The sequence below is a fragment of the Ornithorhynchus anatinus genome, chromosome 14 (assembly GCF_004115215.2).
Source record: "Ornithorhynchus anatinus isolate Pmale09 chromosome 14, mOrnAna1.pri.v4, whole genome shotgun sequence".
NCBI classification, from domain to species: domain Eukaryota; kingdom Metazoa; phylum Chordata; class Mammalia; order Monotremata; family Ornithorhynchidae; genus Ornithorhynchus; species Ornithorhynchus anatinus.
In genome coordinates, this window is record NC_041741.1 from 26,944,880 (window position 1) to 26,967,704 (window position 22,825).

Below are 22,825 nucleotides of genomic sequence, written 5' to 3' on the forward strand. Positions count from 1 at the left end.
CCCTCTAATAATAATGTTGGTATTTAAGTGCTTACTATGTGCAGAGCGCTGTTCTAAGCGCTGGGGGGAGATACAGGGTATGCAGGTTGTCCCACATGAGGCTCACAGTTAATCCCCATTTTACAGATGAGGTCACTGAGGCACAGAGAGTTAAGTGACATGCCCACGGTCACCCGGCTGACAAGAGGCAGAGCCGGGGGTCGAACCCATGACCTCTGACTCCGAAGCCCTGCTGTATCTACCCCAGCGCTTAGAACAGTGCTCTGCACGTAGTAAGCGCTTAACAAATACCAACATTGTTATTATTAAGGTCACGAAGCAGAGAGGTGGCAAAGCTGGGAGCAGAACCCAGGTTCGTCTGACACCCAGGCTTGTGCTCTAGCCACTGGGCCATACTGCTTCCTTAACTTGCCCTCACTTCAGTGCCTCCACCTCCTCTCCTGCCACTCCGTAGCTCATCCCGTCATCGACAGGTGGTTGGACCACAGCCTCCTTGGCCCTAATATCCATGAGGAAGAGCCACTGCGAGTCACTGAGGAAGCCATTAATGCCGGAAGAGTCTCCGCCCCTCCCTTCCCCCTCAACCCCTTCCCCAACTTCATGGCCCATCATTGCTATCACCAGTGAGCAGCAGTGACCCTCAGGGGCGGAGTGCGGCCTTAAGGCCTTCTCTCACCGGAAACACCCTCCTCTTTTACATCAGACCCATCTCTAAAGTCTTTGCGAAATCATATGGAGGGCTTTTTTGAGGAGCATCGTGGCCTAGTGGAGAGACCGCCACCTTGGTAGTCAGTGGACCTGCGTTCTAAATCCGGCTTCACCAAATCCCTGCCGTGTGACCTTGGGCAGTTCACTTCCCTCTGCCTCGGTTCCTCATCTGCAAAATGGCGATTAACTCCTGCCCCCTCCTATCGTGATTGTTGTTCTCGTCTGTCTCTCCCGATTGGACCGTGAGGCCGTCATTAGGCAGGGAATGTCTCTATCTGTTGCTGAATTGTATATTCCAAGCGCTTAGCACGGTGCTCTGCGCGTAGTAAGCGCTCAATAAATACCATTGAATGAATGAATCAAGACTGACCAGCTGAGCTGGAATCCCTGCCGTCGTCTTGACAGCAGCAATGGCGACCGGACGGTGACTGTGCCCAGTGGCGAAAAGCCGGCCGTAGAGACTACTCTGGTTTGAGCAGCCCTCCCCTCGGGAAGCAGTGGGGCCTAGTGGATAGAGCACCAGCCTGGGAGTCAGAAGGACCTGGGTTCTAATCCCAACCTCGCCTCCTGTCTGCTGTGTGACCTTGGGCAAGTCACCTCACTTCTCTGAGCCTCAGTTACCTCATCTGTCTAATAGGGATTAAGACTGTGAGCCCCACGTGGGGCAGGGACTCTGGCCAACCCGATTTGCTTGGATCCACCCCAGTGCTCAGTACAGAACCCGGAACCGAGTAAGCACTTACACAGAAACCACAATTATTATCATTCCAGCGTGGCTCAGTGGAAAGAGCCCGGGCTTTGGAGTCAGAGGTCATGGGTTCGACTCCCGGCTCCCCCACTTGTCAGCTGTGTGACTGTGGGCGAGTCACTTCGCTTCTCGGTGCCTCAGTGACCTCATCTGAAAAATGGGGATGAAGACTGTGAGCCCCACGTGGGACGACCCGATTCCCCTGTGTCTACCCCAGCGCTTAGAACAGTGCTCTGCACATAGTAAGCGCTTAACAAATACCAACAGTATTAAAGCTTGTCCTCAGTGTGCTGGTGCTGTGGGTGAGAAAGTTGGGTCTTTCAACCCAGTGCTCTGCACTGTGGACTGAACCTCCTCAGATTGTAGGCCTCGAGTCCACTTCCTACCACGGCTGTTCTACCTCCAGCCCCTTCCTGGCTGTGAGAGACGGAGCGGACAAGTTAGGACTGCCTGGTCTGCCCAGTGAACAGTGAGGGGAGAGTTATTTATTCCAAAGAGCAAGCCTAAGTGTTTAGAAATGGCCCTTTTAGTGAGGAACGTTCAACTGAGGTCGGAGGCGGCCGTTGACATCCTGATCTCTTTTCCTTCCTTTTTCTGCAAATGGATTTCAGTCTGCTTATGGGTTTCAAGTGTATTTTTGGGTCCGTTCCAGCACATGCAAAATTGTAGAAGTACAAATGTTAAGCGTAGGATTCCCTGGAACTATTAAGAGGTATTTCTAAAGACAGTGGTTAAAGTAAATGCATTGTGAGGAGGGAAATGGAGTATTTTAAAATTGCTATAATCAATTCCTTCAACTTTAAATTCCACTGTGAGGTTTTAATAGTTCATAGCCCTTGGACTTCTGTACAGAATTATTTTAATCCTTTGGGCTTCCTGGAAGACAAATTCTAAATTCCTTTCTTAAGACAAAGGTTTGGGTTTCTTCTACTGATTTTCAAAAGACTGTTAGAGTCAAAGTGTTTTGTAAAAGGGAAGGAAGGGAGCTCACCTTGGATTTTTTTTCTTTCACCACCTCATCAAATGCAAGGAGAAATGTTGCAAATTGAAAGATGTCTTCATGAAAGAGTTTCAACATTCCAAGTCATGCTTAGGTGGAAATATCCAAAAAAAGATGATAATTTATGGGCGGTGTAGAGTTCCATTTTTTGATGGTATTTGTTAAGCACTTATTATGTACCAGGCACTGTACTAAGGGCTGCGGTAGATGCAAGATGGGCAGAGAATGTATCTACTAACTCTGTTATATTAGAGAAGCAGCGTGGCTCAGAGAAAGAGCCCGGGCTTGGGAGTCAGAAGTCATGGGTTCGCATCCCGGCTCCCCCACTTGTCAGCTGTGTGACCTTGGGCAAGTCACTTCACTTCTCTGTGCCTCAGTGACCTCATCTGGAAAATGGGGATTAAGGCTGTGAGCCTCATGTGGGACAACCTGATTCCCCTGTATCTACCCCAGCGCTTAGAACGGTGCTCGGCACATAGTAAGCGCTTAACAAATACCAACATTATAATTATTGTATTCACCCAAGTGCTTAGTAAGTGTTCTGAGGACGGTAAGTACTCAGTAAATATGACTGTTACTTTCCCAAGGGCTTATTACAGCAGTCTGCACCCAGAAAGCACTCAGTGAATGCCACTTATTATTTGATAGATATGTGGCCCCCTTCCTATCATGTTTAGCTTACGGAACAAGCGGTGGGATGGAACCAGTGAGAAGCGGTGTGGCCTAGTGAGAAGAATTTGGGTCCGGGAGTCAGAGGACTTGGGTTCTCATTCTGGCTCTGCCACTTGTCACATCTCCTCCAAAAGGTCTTCCCTGATTAAGCCCCCTTTTCCCTGACTTGCTCTACCTTCTGTGCCATCTATGCACTTCAGTCTGTGACCTTTGGACATTTGATATTCGTGTCTCCTTCCCCTCCCCCCCGCCATTCCGGTCCCCACTGCGATTATGTGCATACATTTAAAGTATATATTATAAATTACTTCCTCATATTAATGTCCGTCTCCCCTTCTAGACTCTAAGATCAGTCTGGGCAGGGAACATCTGTGCTAATTCTTTTGTATTGCACTCTACCGGGTGCTTAGTTAAGTGCTCTGCACATAATAAGCGCTAAATAAATATGGTTGATTGATTGTCTGCTGTGTGACCTTGGTTAAATCACTTACCCTCTCTGTGCCTGTTCCCACACCTGTAAAATGGGGATAAAGACTGTGAGCCCCATATGGAACATGTGCTTTGTCCAATCTTGTTAGTTTGTACCGTAGAGAGGCAGCGTGGCTCAGTGGAAAAGAGCCCGGGCTTGGGAGTCAGAGGTCATGGGTTCGATTCCAGCTGTGTCAGCTGTGTGACTGTGGGCAGGTCAGTTCACTTCTCCGGGCCTCAGTTCCCTCATCTCTAAAATGGGGATTAACTGTGAGCCTCACAAGGGACGACTTGATTACCCTGTATCTACCCCAGTGCTTAGAACAGTGCTCTGCACATAGCGCTTAACAAATACCAACATTATTATTATTACCTACCCCAGAGCTTAGTACAGTGGCTGGCAGATGGTGAGTGCTTAAAAAAATAAAAAAGAAATTAAAAAAGGACAGTAACTTTTGAAAATCTTATATACAGACTTTCAGTTGCTTTCAATAAAAACTATAAAAGTTAAAAGTTGGATGCTGTCTCATCACATGGGTTAATCTTCTTTCGGCAAAGATTTCTGCATTTCTTGTTGATTAGGAAACCGTTCCTTTAGTACCAGGCCGTGACCTCGATTGGGACGAAGAGATGGCAAAAGCTCAGTCACATGACTGCGTCCCTGTTCTCTCTGACCACCCACTGTATATCCTTTATACATCCGGAACAACTGGAATGCCTAAGGTAAGCATCGTCTGTGACCCAGATACTTTCTGTTTCAAAGAGAAGGCGTGTTTTCCCATTGACTCGTTTCCCAACTTTGGTATCCAACAGCCGCAGGCATTTCTCTTGTTTGCCTCCCTTTCGAAAGAAAAATAATCAGTTAATTTTCGGTTCTCTAATTTGCCCCAACCACATTTCTATTCTCCGTGTCTAAGTACCCCACCCCGGCTCAGTTAAGTCCTCACTTCCCCTCCCCCATTGCCTGCTGCGAGCAAGTCACCTGGGGGCAAGTTATCTGCAATATAGACGTGGTTTACCTTCGCTTTCTTCCAAACGGTGAAAACTTGAGTCTCTGCCGTTGTCTTTGGTCGACATTATGATCACTTGATCATCTGCCTCTGACTCTCTCCCATGCTACCGCCGCCCTGCACGGGTGAATCAGCTAGATCCGATGCGGTAGCTTAGACCTTTCCATTATGGGTGACCCTAACGAGAAAGTGTCTCTCAGTGGCATAGCTCTAAGCTTCGTTGGCCGATGTAAACTCTCCTTGCCGTAGTAAGATGTTGAGTTCTAAGAGAGTCCTTCCCTGCAGGGCACGGGAATCAAATGAGGGAGGCACGGGAGCGTGAAGTGAGGCCATTAGGGTACATGCCTGCCTACGTTCCCTGTCCCTCCACCCCCTGAAGGAGAGGGTGTTGGCTGTGGTGACCGTTAGGGCCATTTGGGCTGAAGCTTTCTGCTGTCGCTGCTGGGCCGGGGTCACTGGGGCAGACTGGTTGGGCAGGGGGAACCAGTGTTTTAACAGTGATGGAAAGAAGAGAAGGGACTGGACTTATGTCAGTCCATCATCAGCCCTGGACTGCTCCAGTGGCAACTCCAGGGTGTGTCCAGCCTCTCCCCATCACCACACACAGTTTCTCAATCTTCTCCTGGGCCGCAAACTGGAGAGCTAGCCTCCCAGGCTGGCCATCTGGACGAGAGAAGGCAGATGGAGAACTTTCCTCCTCCCTCCTCCCTTGCCCCTTGAGTTATTCTCGCTTTCCCCTGCCTTAGTGTCATTCTCATTTTCCCTCTCTGTTTCCTCCCTTGCCCCACGCCCCCACTTCTCTTAAGTCAATTAGTAAACATCTACTGAGGAAAGTCTTTAAAAATAATGATCACTTTCACTGGTAATTAGTCAACAAGTTCACTGCTTAGGCAAGAAGACTCCAGTCTCTGTAACTGTCAACTCTTTCGCATTACAAACAATGTTTTCTTCCTGAGTCTTGTTTTCGTTTTTACTTCCTCAATTGGCAGTATCCTAGGCCTTAAAATTCAAGAGTATTCCTTTTTTAATAAGTGGTTTGTCAATTAAAACTACATCAGGCTGGATTTTTGGCTGGTTGACACTCTCCCTAGGCCCTGTATGGCTCAGAAATAGCTTGAGGAAGACATGGGTTGGCTGCCTGAACCGTGGCGTGGGGAAGATGAGGGAGGAGTTCACAGTTGTGATGGCATTTAGTACAGTGGCTTACCAGGAAAATTTTGCTGAAGCTCCGTGGGCTGCAGATGCCATATGGGGAAAGATGGGGGGAAACGCTCCCATCTCCCTGGTTTGGAAAGGATGTGGAAATTTAGTCCTGGGCTAGCTTCATGCATGGCAGGCTTGATCTTGGACCAGGAAGGGGGAGAAGAAGGGTCTCCTTGGAAGCCCAGTTCTGGGAGACTGTACTGAATGCCACGAGGACTCAGAACAGCCCATTCTTTGAGGCGATCCTGAACCGAAGGAGGCCCGCTGGGGTACTCAGAGAGCAGTTACTCTCACTCCATCACTCACGCACATTTCCTGACTCTGCACATGGTGGCCTCTTGGAGGACCTGAGGTTTTAATAAGGCTTGAAAGGTGGGGAGAGCGGTGGTCTGTCGGATAGGAAGTGGGAGGGAGTTCCGGGCCAGAGGCAGGGCATGGGCAAGGAAGTCGGTCGGCGTCAGGAGAACAAAGGGAGCTTGTTGGGTTGTAGGAGAAAGGGGGGAAGGCGATGGCGAGCTTTAAGGCTTATGGTAAGGAGTTTCTGTTTGATGTAGAAGTGGATGGGAAACCACTGGGAGGTTCTTGAGGAGTGGGGTAAGAAGGGCTGAATGCATATTTAGAAAAAATGATCGGGGCAGGAGACCGTTGCTTCTTCAGAGCTGGCTCCATCCCATCCTCTCTGTCCCTACCCCTGCACTGACCTCTGTGTCATAATCTCTATTGCCGTTTTCCCCTTCACATGCTCTGCCTTAGGGAAACCTCTTGAGTAAAAGTCAAGTGAAAAAACTGCTGACACTTCCTTTGTGTCTGATATAGGCTTCACCCAGTTAAAATGCTAAACTCATTGCACCTTTGCCCCTCATCTTAAAGTAGCCGAGATCAATATAAAATGACCCAGCTGCCAAAGCAGCACTTAGAGGGTTCCAGAACCATCTTTATTCACTTTAAAGCCTGGGCCAAGGGATTGTACTTTGAATCCTCTACCTTAAGTTTACCACACGGAATTAACTTGCAAAAATAATTTCACTGTTTCCCAAATTAAAGGATTTGCCTCAAAAGAAGACAGCGTAGCGAAAGCTAAATTCCTCTTAATCACTGGATTCAAATAGAAGGCCAATTGCATGACCTTCATACACACCTTTTCTAGGCAGCAAGCACTTGCTGTCTCATTATCCCATTGTTTTCCCTTTGAAAGGATTTATTTGCCATTGTCTAAACAAATTCTGCCACCTTCTCGTCCCAACTGAACCTTGCTCCTTAAATTGGACCATTTCAGAGTAGTCTTGTGAGCAAAGGGCTATGAATGCAATGCAGATATGTTGTGTATGAACGGAAACTAGAGGGTTTTGGCAAATGGTCATTTGTTATTACTTTTAGCCTTATGGATAAAGTGAAAAGCAGTGTCGCCTATATTAAAGAGCGCAGGCCTGAGAGTCAGAGGACCTGTGTTCTAATCCCGGCTGTGGCACTTGGCTGCTGTGTGATCTTGGGCTGGTCACTTAACATCTCTGTGCCTCAGTTCCCTCATGTGCAAAATGGGAATTCAATACCTGTTTTCCTCCGATATGGATGATGAGCCCCATGTGGGACATGATTATCTACCCGAGCACTTAGTGCAGTGCTTGGCAAGCATCATTACTATTATTTTTTATTATTATTTTATCATCAGCATTTTCATCATTATTATTAAAGTGCTACCGCCATATTGTGGATTTGCTACTTGCCAAAAATTTTGCAAGCTATAAATCCTTGGCATTATCCTTGACTGATTTCTCTCGTTCAAGCCATGTATTCAGTCTGTCACTAAATCCTGTTTGTTCAACCTTCACAACACCACTAAAGTCCATCCTTTCCTCTCCATCCAAACTGCTAACATGGTACTGATCTTCTTGCCTCCCCACAACAGTCCAAACTTCACTCAGCTACCCCGAACATTTTTCTCCAGAAACGTTCAGTCCATGTTTCCCCGCTCAGGCACCTCCAGTGGTTACCCGTCCGCCTCCGTATCAAACAGAAACTCCTTTAAGTAGGCTTTGAAACACTCAATCACCTTGCCCCCTCCTACATAATCTTGCTGTTTTACTACAGACCGGCCCACAGAGTTAGCTCATTTAATTAATGCCAGCCTCCTCACTTGATCTCAGCTATCTCACTGCTGACTTTTTGGCCATGTCCTGCTTCTGGCCTGGGACCCCCTTTCTCTTTGTGTCTGACAGGCAATTACTCTCCTCATATTCGAAGTTTTACTTGGATATCCTCCAAGTGGCCTTCCCTGACTGAGCCTTCCTTTCTTCTTCTCCCACTCCCTTCTACTTCTCCATTGTGCTTGGATTTTTCCCTTTATTCACCCTTCCCTCAGCCCACAGCACTTAGGTACATATCTATCATTTATTTATTTATATTCATGTCCATCTCCCCTTCTAGACTACAGACTCGCTGTGAGCAAGGAGCATGTCTATCAACTCTGTTATATTGTATTCTCTGTAGTACTTTGTTCAGTGTTCTGCTCATAGCACCCAAGTACAACTGATTGATTGATGTCACGTCTTGTGCCTCATTCACCTCATCTGTATAGTGAGGATTAAGAGTGTGAGCTCCATGTGGAACTTGGACTGTGTCCAACCTGGTCTGCCTATATGTACCCCAGCGCTTAGTACAGTGCCTGGCATATAGTAAGTGATTAACAGATACAGTAAAAAAAAAATGAGGTGAGCAGGAACTCCCTAAGTCTTTTTACTTACTTTCTCTAAGCCTACCAGACTTGGGTGCCAAGAAGGTAAGAAATTGTAATTATTCTTTTTTTTGGAGGGATGGAGCATGGTCAGTGAATAAATGTACAGGTAAAAGGATAAAAATATTTCAAGTCATTGTTTCAAGCCAATCATTTATAATTTGTTCTTGGAAAAACCTCCTCTTTAAAAAGAGAGACTCCACAGCCTCCTTACTAGGCTTTCAGTTCACCAATTTGTCCCAAATACTTTCCCCGGCTCAAACTGCTATCCTAAGCTTCTCATCTTTTGGTTTGAGCCCATTACTTTCTTGCTAGTCCCAGTGCCCAGATAACGCAAAAGGAATGGATCTCTCTCAGATAAAACAATTACAGGCCATATCCCATAGCGCAGTCGTGATGTGTTCCTCGAAAGCAGGTCTGTAACACGAACAGCGGCATCGTGGGGTACATTTTCCCATGGACGTTCATGATATTTGTTAGGTTCCAGCCTCAACATGATGACCAGACTTAACACATAAATAACAATTACCCTGTAAATTCCTTCCCCTCATCCTTTCTCCTCTACTAGTCTTGAGGAGCCTTGTTTTAAAGTCAATCGACCCTACTCTCATTCTTCACTATTCCTACATCCTGGGTCACGTTTACTCCCCCAGCATTTTATTTTTTATTGTAAATCAGTGAGGTGCACAATGTCTTTAATCCCCAAAACCACACACCGTGGCCACAGCCAGAAGGATTGGGAGAAGAAAACACAACGCATGCTACCTGCCAAGTGGTCGACTTTCTGGATCCCGGCCCAGAGCCTCCTTGACTCAAGTGGTGGGGACGTGACCCAGGTGCCTCATGGCTCTCTGCCCCGGGCTCTGTCTGCCCAGTGCTCGGTTTCCAGAGATGCCAAAGCCACCCCCCGTGAGACCCCACTAGGTCCCCTTGATGTCCCTGGAGCACCGATCCTTAAGTGCAGCCAACATTTGACAGCCTCGTCAGTCCTCGATCCTTCCTCTCCCGTGGAGGCTTTGCTTCTGCTGGCAGCTGCAAACGGCTCTCAGGTCCCGGACTCAGCCTTGTCGTCCTTCCCCCCCGAGAGAGGCAGCATGGCCTAGTGGATAGAGCATGGACCTCGGAGTCAGAAGGTCGTGGATTCTAATCCTAGCTCCACCACTTGTCTGCTGGGTGACCTTGGGCAAGTCATTTCTCTGGGCCTCGTCTGTAAAATGGGGATTAAGACTCTGAGCCCCATGTGGGACATGGACTGTGTCCAACCTGATTTGTTTGTATTTCCTAATAAGCACTTAACAAATACCACAGTTATTATTACCGTCTTTATGGACCAAACCGGCTGCTGGTAAAGACAACCAGGAGTTGCGGGGAAGGTGAGAGTCAGTCCTTCAGCAGGGCTTGAGGAAGGCACCGTGTGGCACACTGTTGTGCAACAGGGTGTATTGTACACTCCCAAGTGCTCAATACAGTGCTCTGCACATAGTAGGTGCTAAATAAATACCGCTGATAGATTGAGGGGTGCTGGATGGATACAGGTGAGGGAGGGACCAAGTTGGAAGTCTGCAGGGGGAGGAAAATGGCTAGGAACAGGGAAAAGCGGGAATGGAACAGTGTAAGCAGAAGAGTTGGCAGGGAAGGAAAGGTATTTTTCCAAGTGATTGGAGGGAATGATTGGCGAAGCTTACAGATCCTGAGCTACATCAGCCAAGATGAAACTCTAGATCTTATGTATAGTGGTCATTCAGAAGTGGGGGCACAACTGAACTTCACTGTGATGGCTTGCTGTTCATTCATTCATTCATTCAATTGTATTTATTGAGTGCTTACTGTGTGCAAAGCTCTGTACAAAACACTTGGGAGAGTATCATATAACAATAAACGGATACGTTCCCTGCCCACAACGAGGCAAAACCCACGTGAAATATGCCTATCCAAAGTAGTGTTAAAACAGCTTGACAAGCTAAGCTAGAAATTGGGAAAAATTTACAGCATGGGCCGGGGAGTCTGAAGGCCAGGGGTTCCAATCCCAGCTCCTCCACTTGTGTGCTGTGTGACCGTGGGCAAGGCACTTTACTTCTCTGTGCCTCAGTCACCTCATCTTTAAATGGGGATTGAGACTCTGAGCCCCCTGTGGGATAGGGACTTTGTCCAGCCTGATTTGCTTGTATCTGCCCCAGTGCGTGGTACAGTACCTGGCATATAGCACTTAAATACCTCAATTATTATTATTGTTATTATCAAAAATCTGATTGAATTGTGGAGTAAAGTGACTGACACTTGAGCACTAATTCCTATAGACATTAGTGATACGGCAAATGGAATGCTTTGATTTTAAATCCTCTGAAAAATTTTATTTACCATCAAATGCACCCTGTGATTAAGCTAGGATAGTGGCCTTTACAGAGGGCAAAATAATTATCTAATATCCGATAGGCGGGAAGAGGATCAGAATGAAAGGGAAGAATAGCTCACCATTTTACCCTGGAGAATGCACCTGCTTAATAGAGAGGCAGAATTATAGTTCCACATGATGAGGAGGTTCAGTCTGCATACTAACCAAATCATTCAACCCAAACACATCTCTGTTTCCAGCAAAGCTACTTATGACAGTTGCCAAGGAGCCAGGTGCTGTTGCTGTTGTAGAAAATATGTTCCGCAGCTTGGTACCTATGTTTTATTGGTGTGACCTGAAGAGAGTAGGAGTTTTATTAAACAGTATAGAAATATCATGTTTTGCTTAGTCTCTCGATAAACATATATCCACAATTTAGGTATATATATGAAAAGTATGTGTGCCTATATCTATCTATCTATCTATATATCTATATATGTATAGTCAGTGCTAAATAAATACCACTGATAGTTTGAGGGGTGCTGGATGGATACAGGTGGGGGAGGGACCAAGTTGGAAGTCCGCAGGGGGAGGAAAATGGCTAGGAACAGGGAAAAGCGGGAATGGAACAGTGTTAGCAGAGGAGTTGGCAGGGAGGGAAAGTATATAAAGTATATATATAAAGTATATATTCTTAATATGGATCTATGAATATATATATATGTATGTATTTCCTTTTATTATTTTGTATATCGTTTCTTTAAAGGCATTTCTTGGTGTGGGTGAAGGGTGGTTTTAGAGATTTGAGGGGAATCAGGTATTGTCTGAGTGCTTTTTAATCACACTTTAATTTAAAAGATACTTGGGTCTTACAGATTATGTAGATGCATTCCTAGTTTAAATAAACCTTGTGGGTCAATATGGCCCATGCTAGAAAATCGGTCTGCATATTTTAAGGAAAATTCCGTTTCCACTGGGATTGGTGCATAGCTTTGGTTTAGTTCCCTTCCCCCGCCTGCCACCATTACAGGAGCTGAGAATGGCTGATGGAAAAGGGTAGCCTTCTCCACAGTTGGGAAATTTATGGCAGTTGGGAACAAGGGCCGTGCTAGACTCCAAGAGCAGGGATCCTTGTCTACCAAGTGTACCACACTTTCCAAAGTGCTCAGAAGCGTGCTCTGCATAATAATGTTGGTATTTGTTAAGCGCTTACTATGTGCAGAGCACCGTTCTAAGCGCTGGGGTAGACACAGGGGAATCAGGTTGTCCCAGGTGGGGCTCACGGTCTTAATCCCCATTTTACAGATGAGGGAACTGAGGCACAGAGAAGTTAAGTGAGTAGGCGCTCAGTGAGTTCCATTGACTCTAAGCTTGCTGTGGGCAGGAAACATGTCTAGCGACTCTGCTGTAATGTATTCTCCCAAGTGCTTAGTACAGTGCTCTGCACTCTGTAAGTGCTCAATAAATACATCTGATTGATTATAATAATGTTGGTATTTGTTAAGCGCTTACTATGTGTCGAGCACTGTTCTAAGCGCTGGGGTAGATACATGTCAAGGGGAGTAACGATTGGTAACCTCTGAGTAGTAATATACTGCTGTGTCTTGCTGTATTTTCCTCATATTTCTTTGTGCTTCGTGCAGTGTCCTGCACAGTGAAACTAATAACAATCATGATTATTGCCACGCTGAACAAGGAAAAAGACGATAGTCACACTTATAATAATAATGTTGGTTTTTGTTAAGCGCTTACTATGTGCAGAGCACTGTTCTAAGCACTGGGTTAGATACAGGGTAATCAGGTTGTCCCACGTGAGGCTCACAGTTAATCCCCATTTTACAGATGAGGTAACTGAGGCACAGAGAAGCGAAGTGACTTGCCCACAGTCACACAGCTGACAAGTGGCAGAGCCAGGAGTCGAACCCATGACCTCTGACCCCCAAGCCCGGGCTCTTTCCACTGAGCCATGCTGCTTCTCTGTAAAAGTACCCTTGACAAATAGATATTTTGTCCACTTTTATATTGATACAATCCTTTCTGTTTAGGTTAGAGGCATTTTGAAGATAGAGCCGTATTCTTAGGAAATGCATGATCTTGGACTTATTTTTCTTTCTTCTTTTACATCGTGCTGCAGTGTTCTGGAAGAACTATAAAAAGAGAAACTCGAATTAATCTTCTGTTTGGCACAATTCATATCATAGGTGTTTGTAAATAAAAACTATTATTTATTCATTCAATAGTATTCATTGAGCGCTTACTATTCATTCATTCATTCATTCAGTAGTATTTATTGAGCACTTACTATGTGCAGAGCACTGTACTAAGCGCTTGGAATGTACAAATCGGTAACAAATAGAGACAGTCCCTGCCCTTTGACGGGCTTACGGTCTAATCGGGGGAGACGGACAGACAAGAACAAGGTCATTTATAAAAGTTTAGAGACTGATTCAAATAACGGACAGGGGACTTATTGCACTTTTATCTACTTGGAGTGACTTTAACCTGAATTTGTTTCTCACTTAGGGTGTTGTTAGACCTACTGGAGGCTACGCAGTCATGCTAAATTGGACGATGTCTTCTATTTACGCACTTAAGCCTGGAGAGGTAATGGTGAAGTTTTTGAAAAAAAAATGGCTAAACAGCTTGCTTTGTATATTAAGTTTTTAAACCATATTCCTTTTATTGTTTTATAGGTGTGGTGGGCAGCTTCTGACCTAGGCTGGGTGGTTGGGCATTCGTACATCTGTTATGGACCCCTTTTGCATGGGAACACAACGGTCCTATATGAGGTAATTTCTTGATTCCAGTATGAAGATCATTTCTCATGTCTGTATTTTAAGTGATTTGATCGACAGGGGTTATAGTCCTATAGAGACATTTGATATTCTTCTGCCTTTTACAGATCTACCAAAGTGATGGTTATTAAAACTTTTAATCGTATTATTTCTGTTCTCTCTTTTCTGGTGTTTTGTAGGCAAGACAGTTGGCAGGAAATACTACTTTATTCCATCCCTCTTGCTCCCTGCTCACTGTTGAATATTATGCGATTTGGGACGAACACTAAGGAAAAATAGGGGAATGTAGTGACCATACCATGGTTATCCAATCAATCAATTGTATTTATTGAGCACTTATATAGTGCATAGCACTGTACTAAGTGTTTGGAAGAACAACAGATAATATAATAGACACATTCCCTGCCCACATTGAGTTTACAGCCTGAAGAGGGAGAGAGACATCCATATAAATAGGTAAATTACAGATATGTATTTAGAGTGCTGTGGGGATGGGAGTTGGGGGTGAATAAAAGAAGCCAAATCAGAGAGTGAGAGGAAAGGAAATGAGGGCTTAGGGTAGGTCTCTTGCAGGCGATGTGCCTTCAATAAGGTTTCAAAGGTGGGGAGAATAATTGTCGGATAGGAAGACGGAGGGCATTCCAGGCCAGAGGTGGGACGTGGCGAGAGGTCGACGGGGAGATAGATGAGATCGAGGTACAGTTGACATTAGAGGAGCAAAGTGTATGGGCTGAGTTGTAGAAGGAGAGCAGCGAGGTGAGGTCGGAGAGTGTAAGGTGACTGAGTGCTTTAAAGCCGACGGTAAGGAGGAGTTTCCATCTGATGTGGAATTGGATGGGCAACCGTTGGAGGTTCTAGAGGAATGGGGAAACATGGACTGAACATTTTTGTAGAGAAAAGATCCGGGTAGCGGAATGAAATATGGACTGGAGTGGACAGAGACAGGAAGCAGGGAGGTCAGCAGGGAGGCTGATGCAGCAATCAAAGGCGGGATAGGATACATTTTTGGATTAACACGGTAGTAGTTTGGAGAGAAAAGAGTGGATTTTAGTGATGTGATATTTGAACTGACAGAATTTAGTGATAGATTGAATATGTGGGTTGAATGAGAGAGATGAGTCAAGGGTGTTAGTTCACTATCTAATTTTGCCAGGAAAGCTGCTTCAAGAAGATGAGGGGATGTCTTATTAATATTGAAAAGAAAGTCAGTTATACGTATTTACCATTAATCATTTACTGGAAACTATTTTAGCGGAGCAATTGATTTCTGGGTGGCTTTAAGGAAAAGCTTTACAAAAAGCATTGAATTTCAGTAGGAATAATTTAACAACGTTTTGGGCAAAGTATGTTTAAACCTAGGATGCTTTCAGAAGATTACCTAAAAAAAATGTTGAAATGATTGTGAGCCCCATATAGGACATGGACTGTGTCCAACCAGACCATCTTTGATGTACCCCAGTGCTTAGCACGGTGCTTGGTACATAGTAAGCACTTAGCAAATACCATTTTCATTGTTATTATATAACATGATAGGGGAAGCAGCGCGGCTCAGTGGAAGGAGCCCGGGCTTGGGAGTCGGAGGTCACGAGTTCGAATCCCAGCTCTGCCACTTGTCAGCTGTGTGATTGTGGGCATGTCACTTAACTTCTCTGGGCCTCAGTTACCTCATCTATAAAATGGGGGTGAAGACTGTGAGCCTCATGTGGGACAACCTGATTACCCTGTATCTACCTAGTGCTTAGAACAGTGGTCTGTACATAGTAAGCGCTTAAATACCAACATTATTATTATTATTGTTATTATTAAAATGGACAGATCGTCCTCTGCAGTGCTTGTTGACAGTAGCACTATTGCATTTAAATGCTGGATGTTACCTGCACTCTCTCAAACGTTCAGGACACGCTCCCTCAAAAAAACTCTAGTCGCTGCCCATCCACCTCTGCATTGAACAAAAACTCATCACCATTGGCTTTAAAGTACTCAGTCACCTTGCCCCTTCCTATCTCATCTTTCTACTCTCCTACTACAACCCAACCTGCACACTTTGCTCTTCTAATGCTAACCTTCTCATTGTGTCTCTCTCTCAACTATTTCACTGCCGACCCTTTGCCCACATCCTGCCTCTGGCCTGGAAAACCCTCCCTCCTCAAATCCCACAGATAATTACTCCCGCTCTTTCTCCCCGTCCCCCTTGCCTCAAAGCCTTATTGAAGGCATATCTCCTCCAAGAGGCCTTCCCTGATTATGCCCCCCTTTCCTCTTCTCCAGCTTCCTTCTGTGTCGCTCTGACTTGTTCCCATTGTTTAATCCCCTCTCCCTGCTCCATGGTACTTATGTACACATCTGTAATTTATTTATATTAATGTCTGTTTCCCCGTCTTTGGACTGTAACCTCGTGGGCAGGGGATATGTCTGCTTATTATTGTATTGTACTCTCCCAAGTGCTTAGTACAGTTCTCTGCACACAGTAAACACTCAATAAATATAATTGAATGAACACAATAATAATAATAATAATGATAATTGTGGTACCTAAGTGTCTACTAATATACCAAATACTGTGAAATTCATTTTGGTTCACATTCCTCTGTTCTTTAACACTGTCATCTTCCTTAGCTTCTGGAAAACTTCAGATAGATCAAAGATGTTATTAACAGATGTTCATTCTTTGCTGGGCATTATCTTGATCTTTAGTCTCTTAGTACCAGGTTTCTTTTGCTGAGTAGGGTGGGAAAGATTACCCTTTGGAAATTCCATGTTTACAGACATGAACGTGGGAAAAAACCCAAAAAACCTATGGACAGAGATTGTATTTACCTACTCTGTTGTGCTCTCCTTCCCCCTTAGATTGTGAGTCCCATGTAGAACAGAGACTGAAGCCTGATTATTCTGTATCTACCCTAGTGTTTAGAGCATTACATGCCACCTAGGAAACCTGTAATAAATACCGTAATCATCACCCCACGTTCTTAGTCCGCTGCTCTTCACACCGTAAGCACTCGGTAAATACAATTGAAATTCTTATTCTCTCTACTCATCCTGATTCTGAATAGTTTACATCTTTGCAAAAATTCAGTGTTAACTTTTAGATTGTAATAATTTTTAGGTCATCTTAATGGTCCCCACTTTTGCTGTTACTAATAGGTAAAGCACATAATTTTAAAAAATGTTGAAATTTGTTCAATAATGAGCCATAGCTTTTAGTTAATCCTCCTCTGCTTCAAATGATGTGGATTAATTTTAAGATGCTTATGCCACTTGTGCTGGGAATTGGAAAAAAAAAAATACTTGGAAAACAATGTACACTCACTGGGAGCTTTGTTTTAATACCAAAACTACAGATTAATGGCATTCGTTGAGTGCATAATAGGTACAGAGCTCTGTATTAAATGCTAGGGAATTACAAAACAACAAAGGTGGTGTCCTTAAGGAACATACTAGGGGAGACGGACATTAAAATAGATCAGGGATTGGGGAAATGGTAGAGTATAGGAGTTGTTTACGTAAGTATTGTGGGGCTGGAGTGAGTGTCAAAGTGCTTAAGGGTGTATACAGCAAATTGATAGTCAAAGCAGAGGGAAGGGCGGATAAGGAAAATAAAGGGCTTAGGCTGGCTGGGAAGACCTCTGGAGGAGATGTGATTTTAGGAGGATTTTGAATTGTTCTTGTCTGTCTGTCTCCCCCGATTAGACTGTAAGCCCATCAAAGGGCAGGGACTGTCTCTATCTGTTACCGATTTGTCCATTCCAAGTGCTTAGTACAGTGCTCTGCACATAGTAAGCGCTCAGTAAATACTATTGAATGAATGAATGAATGTGGGAAGAGTGGTGGACTGTTGGGTATAATAATAATGATGATAGTATTTGTTAAGCACCTACTATGTGCCAAGCACTGTTCTAAACACTGGGATAGATACAAGGTTCTCAGGTTGTCCCACGTGGTGCTCACAGACTTAATCCCCATTTTACAGATAGGTGAGGCGCAGAGAAGTTAAGTGACTTGCCCAAAGTCACACAGGTGACAAGTGACGGAGCCGGAATTAGAACTCATGACATCTGACTCCCAAGCCCGTGCTCTTTCCACTAAGCCACGCTGCTTCTCTGCTAAGAAATGGGAGGGATTATCAGGCCCAGAGGAGAATGTGAACAAGATGCTGGTGGTGAGGTAGTTGAAATTGAAATGCATAGTGTAGGTCTGTTTTAGAGGAGTAGAGTGTGCTGGTTGGATTACAGTGGGAAATCACCAGATTATATTGGAAAGAGAGAGCAGGTTGAGTGGCTTAAAGCCAAAAGTAAAGAGTTTCTGTTTGATGTGGGGATGGATGGGCAAACACTGGAGATTTTGAGAAGTGGGAAGATGCGGACTGATTGGTTCAGTCCATAGGTAAAGTCAAAGAAGAAAAAAGATATAAATACTTTTATTGATTTTTTTAAATTATTATTGTTATTCTAACTAGGTGACTCCAGTATGGGTTATTATCCTTAGGCAATGACTCTGAATTTGCCGTCATGTCGGTTAAGTAAATTGATCCCCTTTTGGATGGCAAAGATCATCGGTTTTTGACAGCCTCTTTCACGCATGATCACTATTCAATCTTGAGATTATAAGAAAGGGAAGACTTACCAAAGCCAGGAACATGACATGCTGATTTAGCCAAGGAAGTCACCAAGGTTCTGGTGGTAAACCAACATGGAAGCGCTATGGGATTATCTTTATCACTCTGAATCCAGGAAATTTTACCCATCAATGAGAAGCTGTTTCTTCTAGAACACAGTACCACAGCATAGGTAAAGAATGCAGATGAATCCACTGTTTCCATTGATAAGGAGGAAATCTTGTGGCGCGTACAGTCCCATGACATTGCTGTTTCTATCATTTTTAAATTTTATTTCATGGTATTTAACTGCTTAATGTATGTCAGGGATTGAACTAAACTCTGGGAGAGATACAAGCTAATCGGGTTGGACACAGTCCCCGTCCCACATGGGGCTCACAGTTTTAATCCCCGTTTTAGATAGGAGGCTTTTCATCATTTAGATCGAGACATGATAAAGTGTAGCAAACCAGTTTGGCTTTAGCTGTAACTTTTGAGACTATTTCCACCTCTGGAAAAATCAGGAAAAATGGTAAAGCTTCCGGATCTGATTGCATTCCAGTTGAAATCTACAAGAAACGATGGTGCTTTGCAGTTTAGAAATGTTCATGAGCTTAGTCTCAAGATATGGAGTATCGAGAATATGTCTTTGGATTTCAAAGATACTGAAAGCAACATCTTGGAGGAGAAATTTGGGGTAGCTGATTGTATCATCTCATTGCTTTCCATTATGCACAAGAGTGTTAAGGCTTCTGGGCGCGATCACATTCTGATATGCACTGTGGCTTCAACCCATTATGCAGTGTAGACTGCATTTCGGCAGTTTGGTAGACTCAGAAGCAGGGAGCAGTAATAACTTTATACCAAATTTGTAGACACCACGCACCCTCAGAAGTCTGAGGCTTGAGCAACTAATCAGTGGTATGAAGTGCTTACTGTGAGTAGAGCACTGTACTAAGCACTTGGGAGAGTACAGTACAACAGAATTGGTACATATGTTCCCTGCTCACAGAGAGTTTACAGTCCAGAGGGAGCATATATTTTAGAGCAGCTAATGGGCATATTTCCCTCGATTAATAATAATGTTGGTATTTGTTAAGTGCTTACTATGTGCAGAGCACCGTTCTAAGCGCAGGGGTAGATCCAGGGTAATCAGGTTGTCCCACGTGAGGCTCACAGTTAATCCCCATTTTACAGACGAGGTAACTTAACTTCTCGGTGCCTCGGTTACCTCATCTGTAAAATGGGGATTAAGACTGTGAGCCCCACGTGGGACAACCTGATTCCCTTGTGTCTACCCCAGCGCTTAGAACAGTGTTCGGCACGTAGTAAGCGCTTAAATACCAACATTATTATTAACTGAGGCACAGAGAAGCGAAGCGACTTGCCCACAGTCACCCAGCTGACAAGTGGCAGAGCCGGCAGTCGAACCCATGACCTCTGACTCCAAAGCCCGGGCTCTTTCCACTGAGCCACGCTGCTTCCCCGATCTACCCCCTCGCAACTTTAACTGCAGTTCTGCACTGTCCTCCCCAGTCTGGGGCTATTTGTGTTGTTTTCTCTAGCACGGTTCAGCCAGCCCCTTTTCCAGCTGTGCCTTCCCATGAGTTCTGGGCTAGATCAGACGAGCTGGGGTTGGGGAAGAGGTGTGGGATATGGCCCCTACCACCCCCCATCCCCCCCAGACAGACCCCTGCAGCTGAGGCAGTTCTGGGTCTAGTTGCAGCCGGGGGAGGTGTGAACCACAAAACAGAAACTTGTTGCATTAAACTAATTAAAGAAACAGAATCAAGAAAATTTTCATTCGATCGTATATATGGAACGCTTACTGGGTGCAAAGCACTGACCTGGTGCTTGGCAGAGCACAATATTCATTCATTCAATAGTATTCATTGAGCGCTTACTATGTGGAGAGCACTGTACTAAGCGCTCGCAATGGACAAGTCGGTAACAGACAGAGACGGTCCCTGCCCTTTGACGGGCATAAAGTCTAATCGGCAGAGACGGACAGACAAAAACGATAGCAATAAATAGAATCAAGGGGATGAACATCTCATTAAAACAATAGCAAATAAATAGAATCAAGGTGATGTACATCTCATTAACAAAATAAATAGGGTAATGAAGATCTATACAGTTGAGCGGACGAGTACCGTGCGGAGGGGAGGGGAAGGGAGAGGGGGAGGTGGACACTAATATAAATAGATAAATAAATTACAGCTATATACAGATATATATATATATGATGTGGAGTTGGGAGGGAGGATGAACGAAGGAGCAAGTAAGAGTGGCCAGAAGGGAGTGGGAGAAGAGTGGCGGGCTTAGGGAAGGCTTCTAAGAAGTGATGTGCCTTCAATAAGGCTTTGATTCATTCATTCAAAAGTATTTATTGAGCGCTTACTATGTGCAGAGCACTGTACTAAGCGCTTGGAATGAACAAGTCGGCAACAGATAGAGACGGTCCCTGCCGTTTGACGGGCTTACGGTCTAATCGGGGGAGACGGGCAGACGAGAACGATGGCAGTAGAGTCGAGGGGAAGAACATCTCGTAAAAACAATGGCAACTAAATAGGATCAAGGCGATTTACATTTCATTAACAAAATAAATAGGGAACACGGCAATAAAGGTGCCAGCAGAGCGGACTTGGAGGGCTGTGGGGTGTTAGTATAGGATGGTCAGTGTCTTCAATGCCACTAGATTGTGACATTCTCTCTTGTTTATTGTATTTAATAATGTTGGTATTTGTATTTGTTAAGCGCTTACTTTGTGCAGAGCACTGTTCTAAGCGCTGGGGTAAACACAGGGGAATCAGTTTGTCCCACGTGGGGCTCACAGTCTTAATCCCCATTTTACAGATGAGGGAACTGAGGCACAGAGAAGTTAAGTGACTTGCCCACAGTCACACTATTTAAGCACTTATTATGTGTCCAACACTGTTCTAAGCACTAGGGTAGGTACAAATTAATTGGGTCAGACACAGTCCCTATCTTACAGTCTAGGCAGTAGAGAGAACAGGTATGTACTCCCCATTTTACAGGTGAGGAAACTGAGGCACAGAAAAGTGAATTGCCTAGGCTCCCACAGTAAACGATTGGCAGAGTTGGGATTAGAATCCAGGTCCTCTAACCCCCAGGCCTGTGTTCTCTACTAGCCCACACTGCTTCTTCTGTAGGCAGAGATCAAGTCTACAGACTCTATTGTACTCTTTCACGTGCTTAGTAATGTGCTCTGCCCACAGTAACCGTTCATAAATACCATAGATTGATTGATTCACCCAGGTTTGTGGGCCTGAAGTGTCAGAACCTAGGCTTATCTGACTCTCTGCAGAAGGCAGTTCATTATCATCACAAAAAAAAGTTACTAAAGTCTAAAATTGTGTAAGAAGTTTATGAAAATCGTACGTATCGGTTTGACTTTTTAATCATTCGCCCTGTGACTTGGAAGATGCTGCAGTCAGAAATGAGATTTTAAAGCCGTGTTAGTATGGCTAAAAAGACTGATATGCGAATGACTCCGTATGCGTGTACAGATTAGCTCTATTGCTGTATTTGCTGCTATCAGCGTCTGGCAGAATCCTGAATTTTGTCTCTTCATATTATGATCTTTTTAAAGCTGCTGCTATAAAATGGTCATCCCACTCCTAATTTCTCCATCCTAGATCAGTAGTTTGTCTTATTTTATATCCAATCCTATTTATTGAGCACTTACTGTATGCGGAGTTGCCAGTAGACATACTCCGTTTCTCTCATGACGTTAAAGCCTTTCTTTTGTCCTTTTTGCTGAAGATGTCTTCAGTTCAGCATATAGTAGTTGATTAAATGCCGTCTCGACACGCTTTGTCTTCCATCTATCAATCAGTGGTGGTTATGGAACACTTAACTGTGGGCAGTCTGCTGCACGAAGAGCTTGGAAATGTTATAATAATAATTGTGGTACTTGTTAAGCACTTACTGTGTGCCAAGCACTGTTCTAAGCGCTGTGGTAGATACAAATTAATCAGGTTGGACACAGTCCCTGTCCTACACGGGACTCACACTTATCCCCATTTTACAGATGAGGTAACTGAGGCACAGGGAAGTTAAGTGACTTGCCGAAGGTCATACAGCAGACAGGTGGCCGAGCTGGGATTAGAACCCAGGTTCTTCTGGCTTCCAGGCCTGTGCCCTCTCGACTAAGCCACGCTGCCACTCTAATGCCAGCGTACGCACTGTACCTCTATTTCGTCTGCCTCACTGTCCACCCCTTGGCCACATCCTCCCTCTGGCCTGAAAGTCCCTCCTCTCCCACGTGGAACAGAATGAATACATTCAATAGTATTTATTGAGCGCTTACTATGTGCAGGGCACTGTACTGAGCGCTTGGAATGTACAAATCGGTAACACTTGGACGGGCTTACAGTCTAATCGGGGGAGACGGAAAGACAAGAATGCCACTCCTCGTTTCCCCTACTCTCTCTCCCTTCTTCTTCTTCACCCTTGCAATTGGATTTCTACCCTTTAAGCACTTGATATTCCCCTCACCCTCAACCCCAGATCCTTTGTATATGTATCTGCAGTTTATCGT

General features: G+C 44.7%; 1 protein-coding gene across 3 annotated transcripts in view; it reads left to right on the top strand.

Moving 5' to 3' along the window:
- The window catches only part of ACSS3 (acyl-CoA synthetase short chain family member 3), a 94,422-nt gene that overhangs the window by 48,598 nt on the left and 22,999 nt on the right, over nucleotides 1-22,825 (top strand). For all 3 annotated transcript variants that reach the window (XM_029079466.2, XM_039914092.1, XM_029079465.2), the window contains exons 5-7: nucleotides 4,179-4,319; nucleotides 13,396-13,476; nucleotides 13,566-13,661. In XM_029079466.2, the coding sequence (XP_028935299.1) occupies nucleotides 4,179-4,319; nucleotides 13,396-13,476; nucleotides 13,566-13,661 (318 nt within the window). The remainder of the gene's footprint in view (nucleotides 1-4,178; nucleotides 4,320-13,395; nucleotides 13,477-13,565; nucleotides 13,662-22,825) is intronic.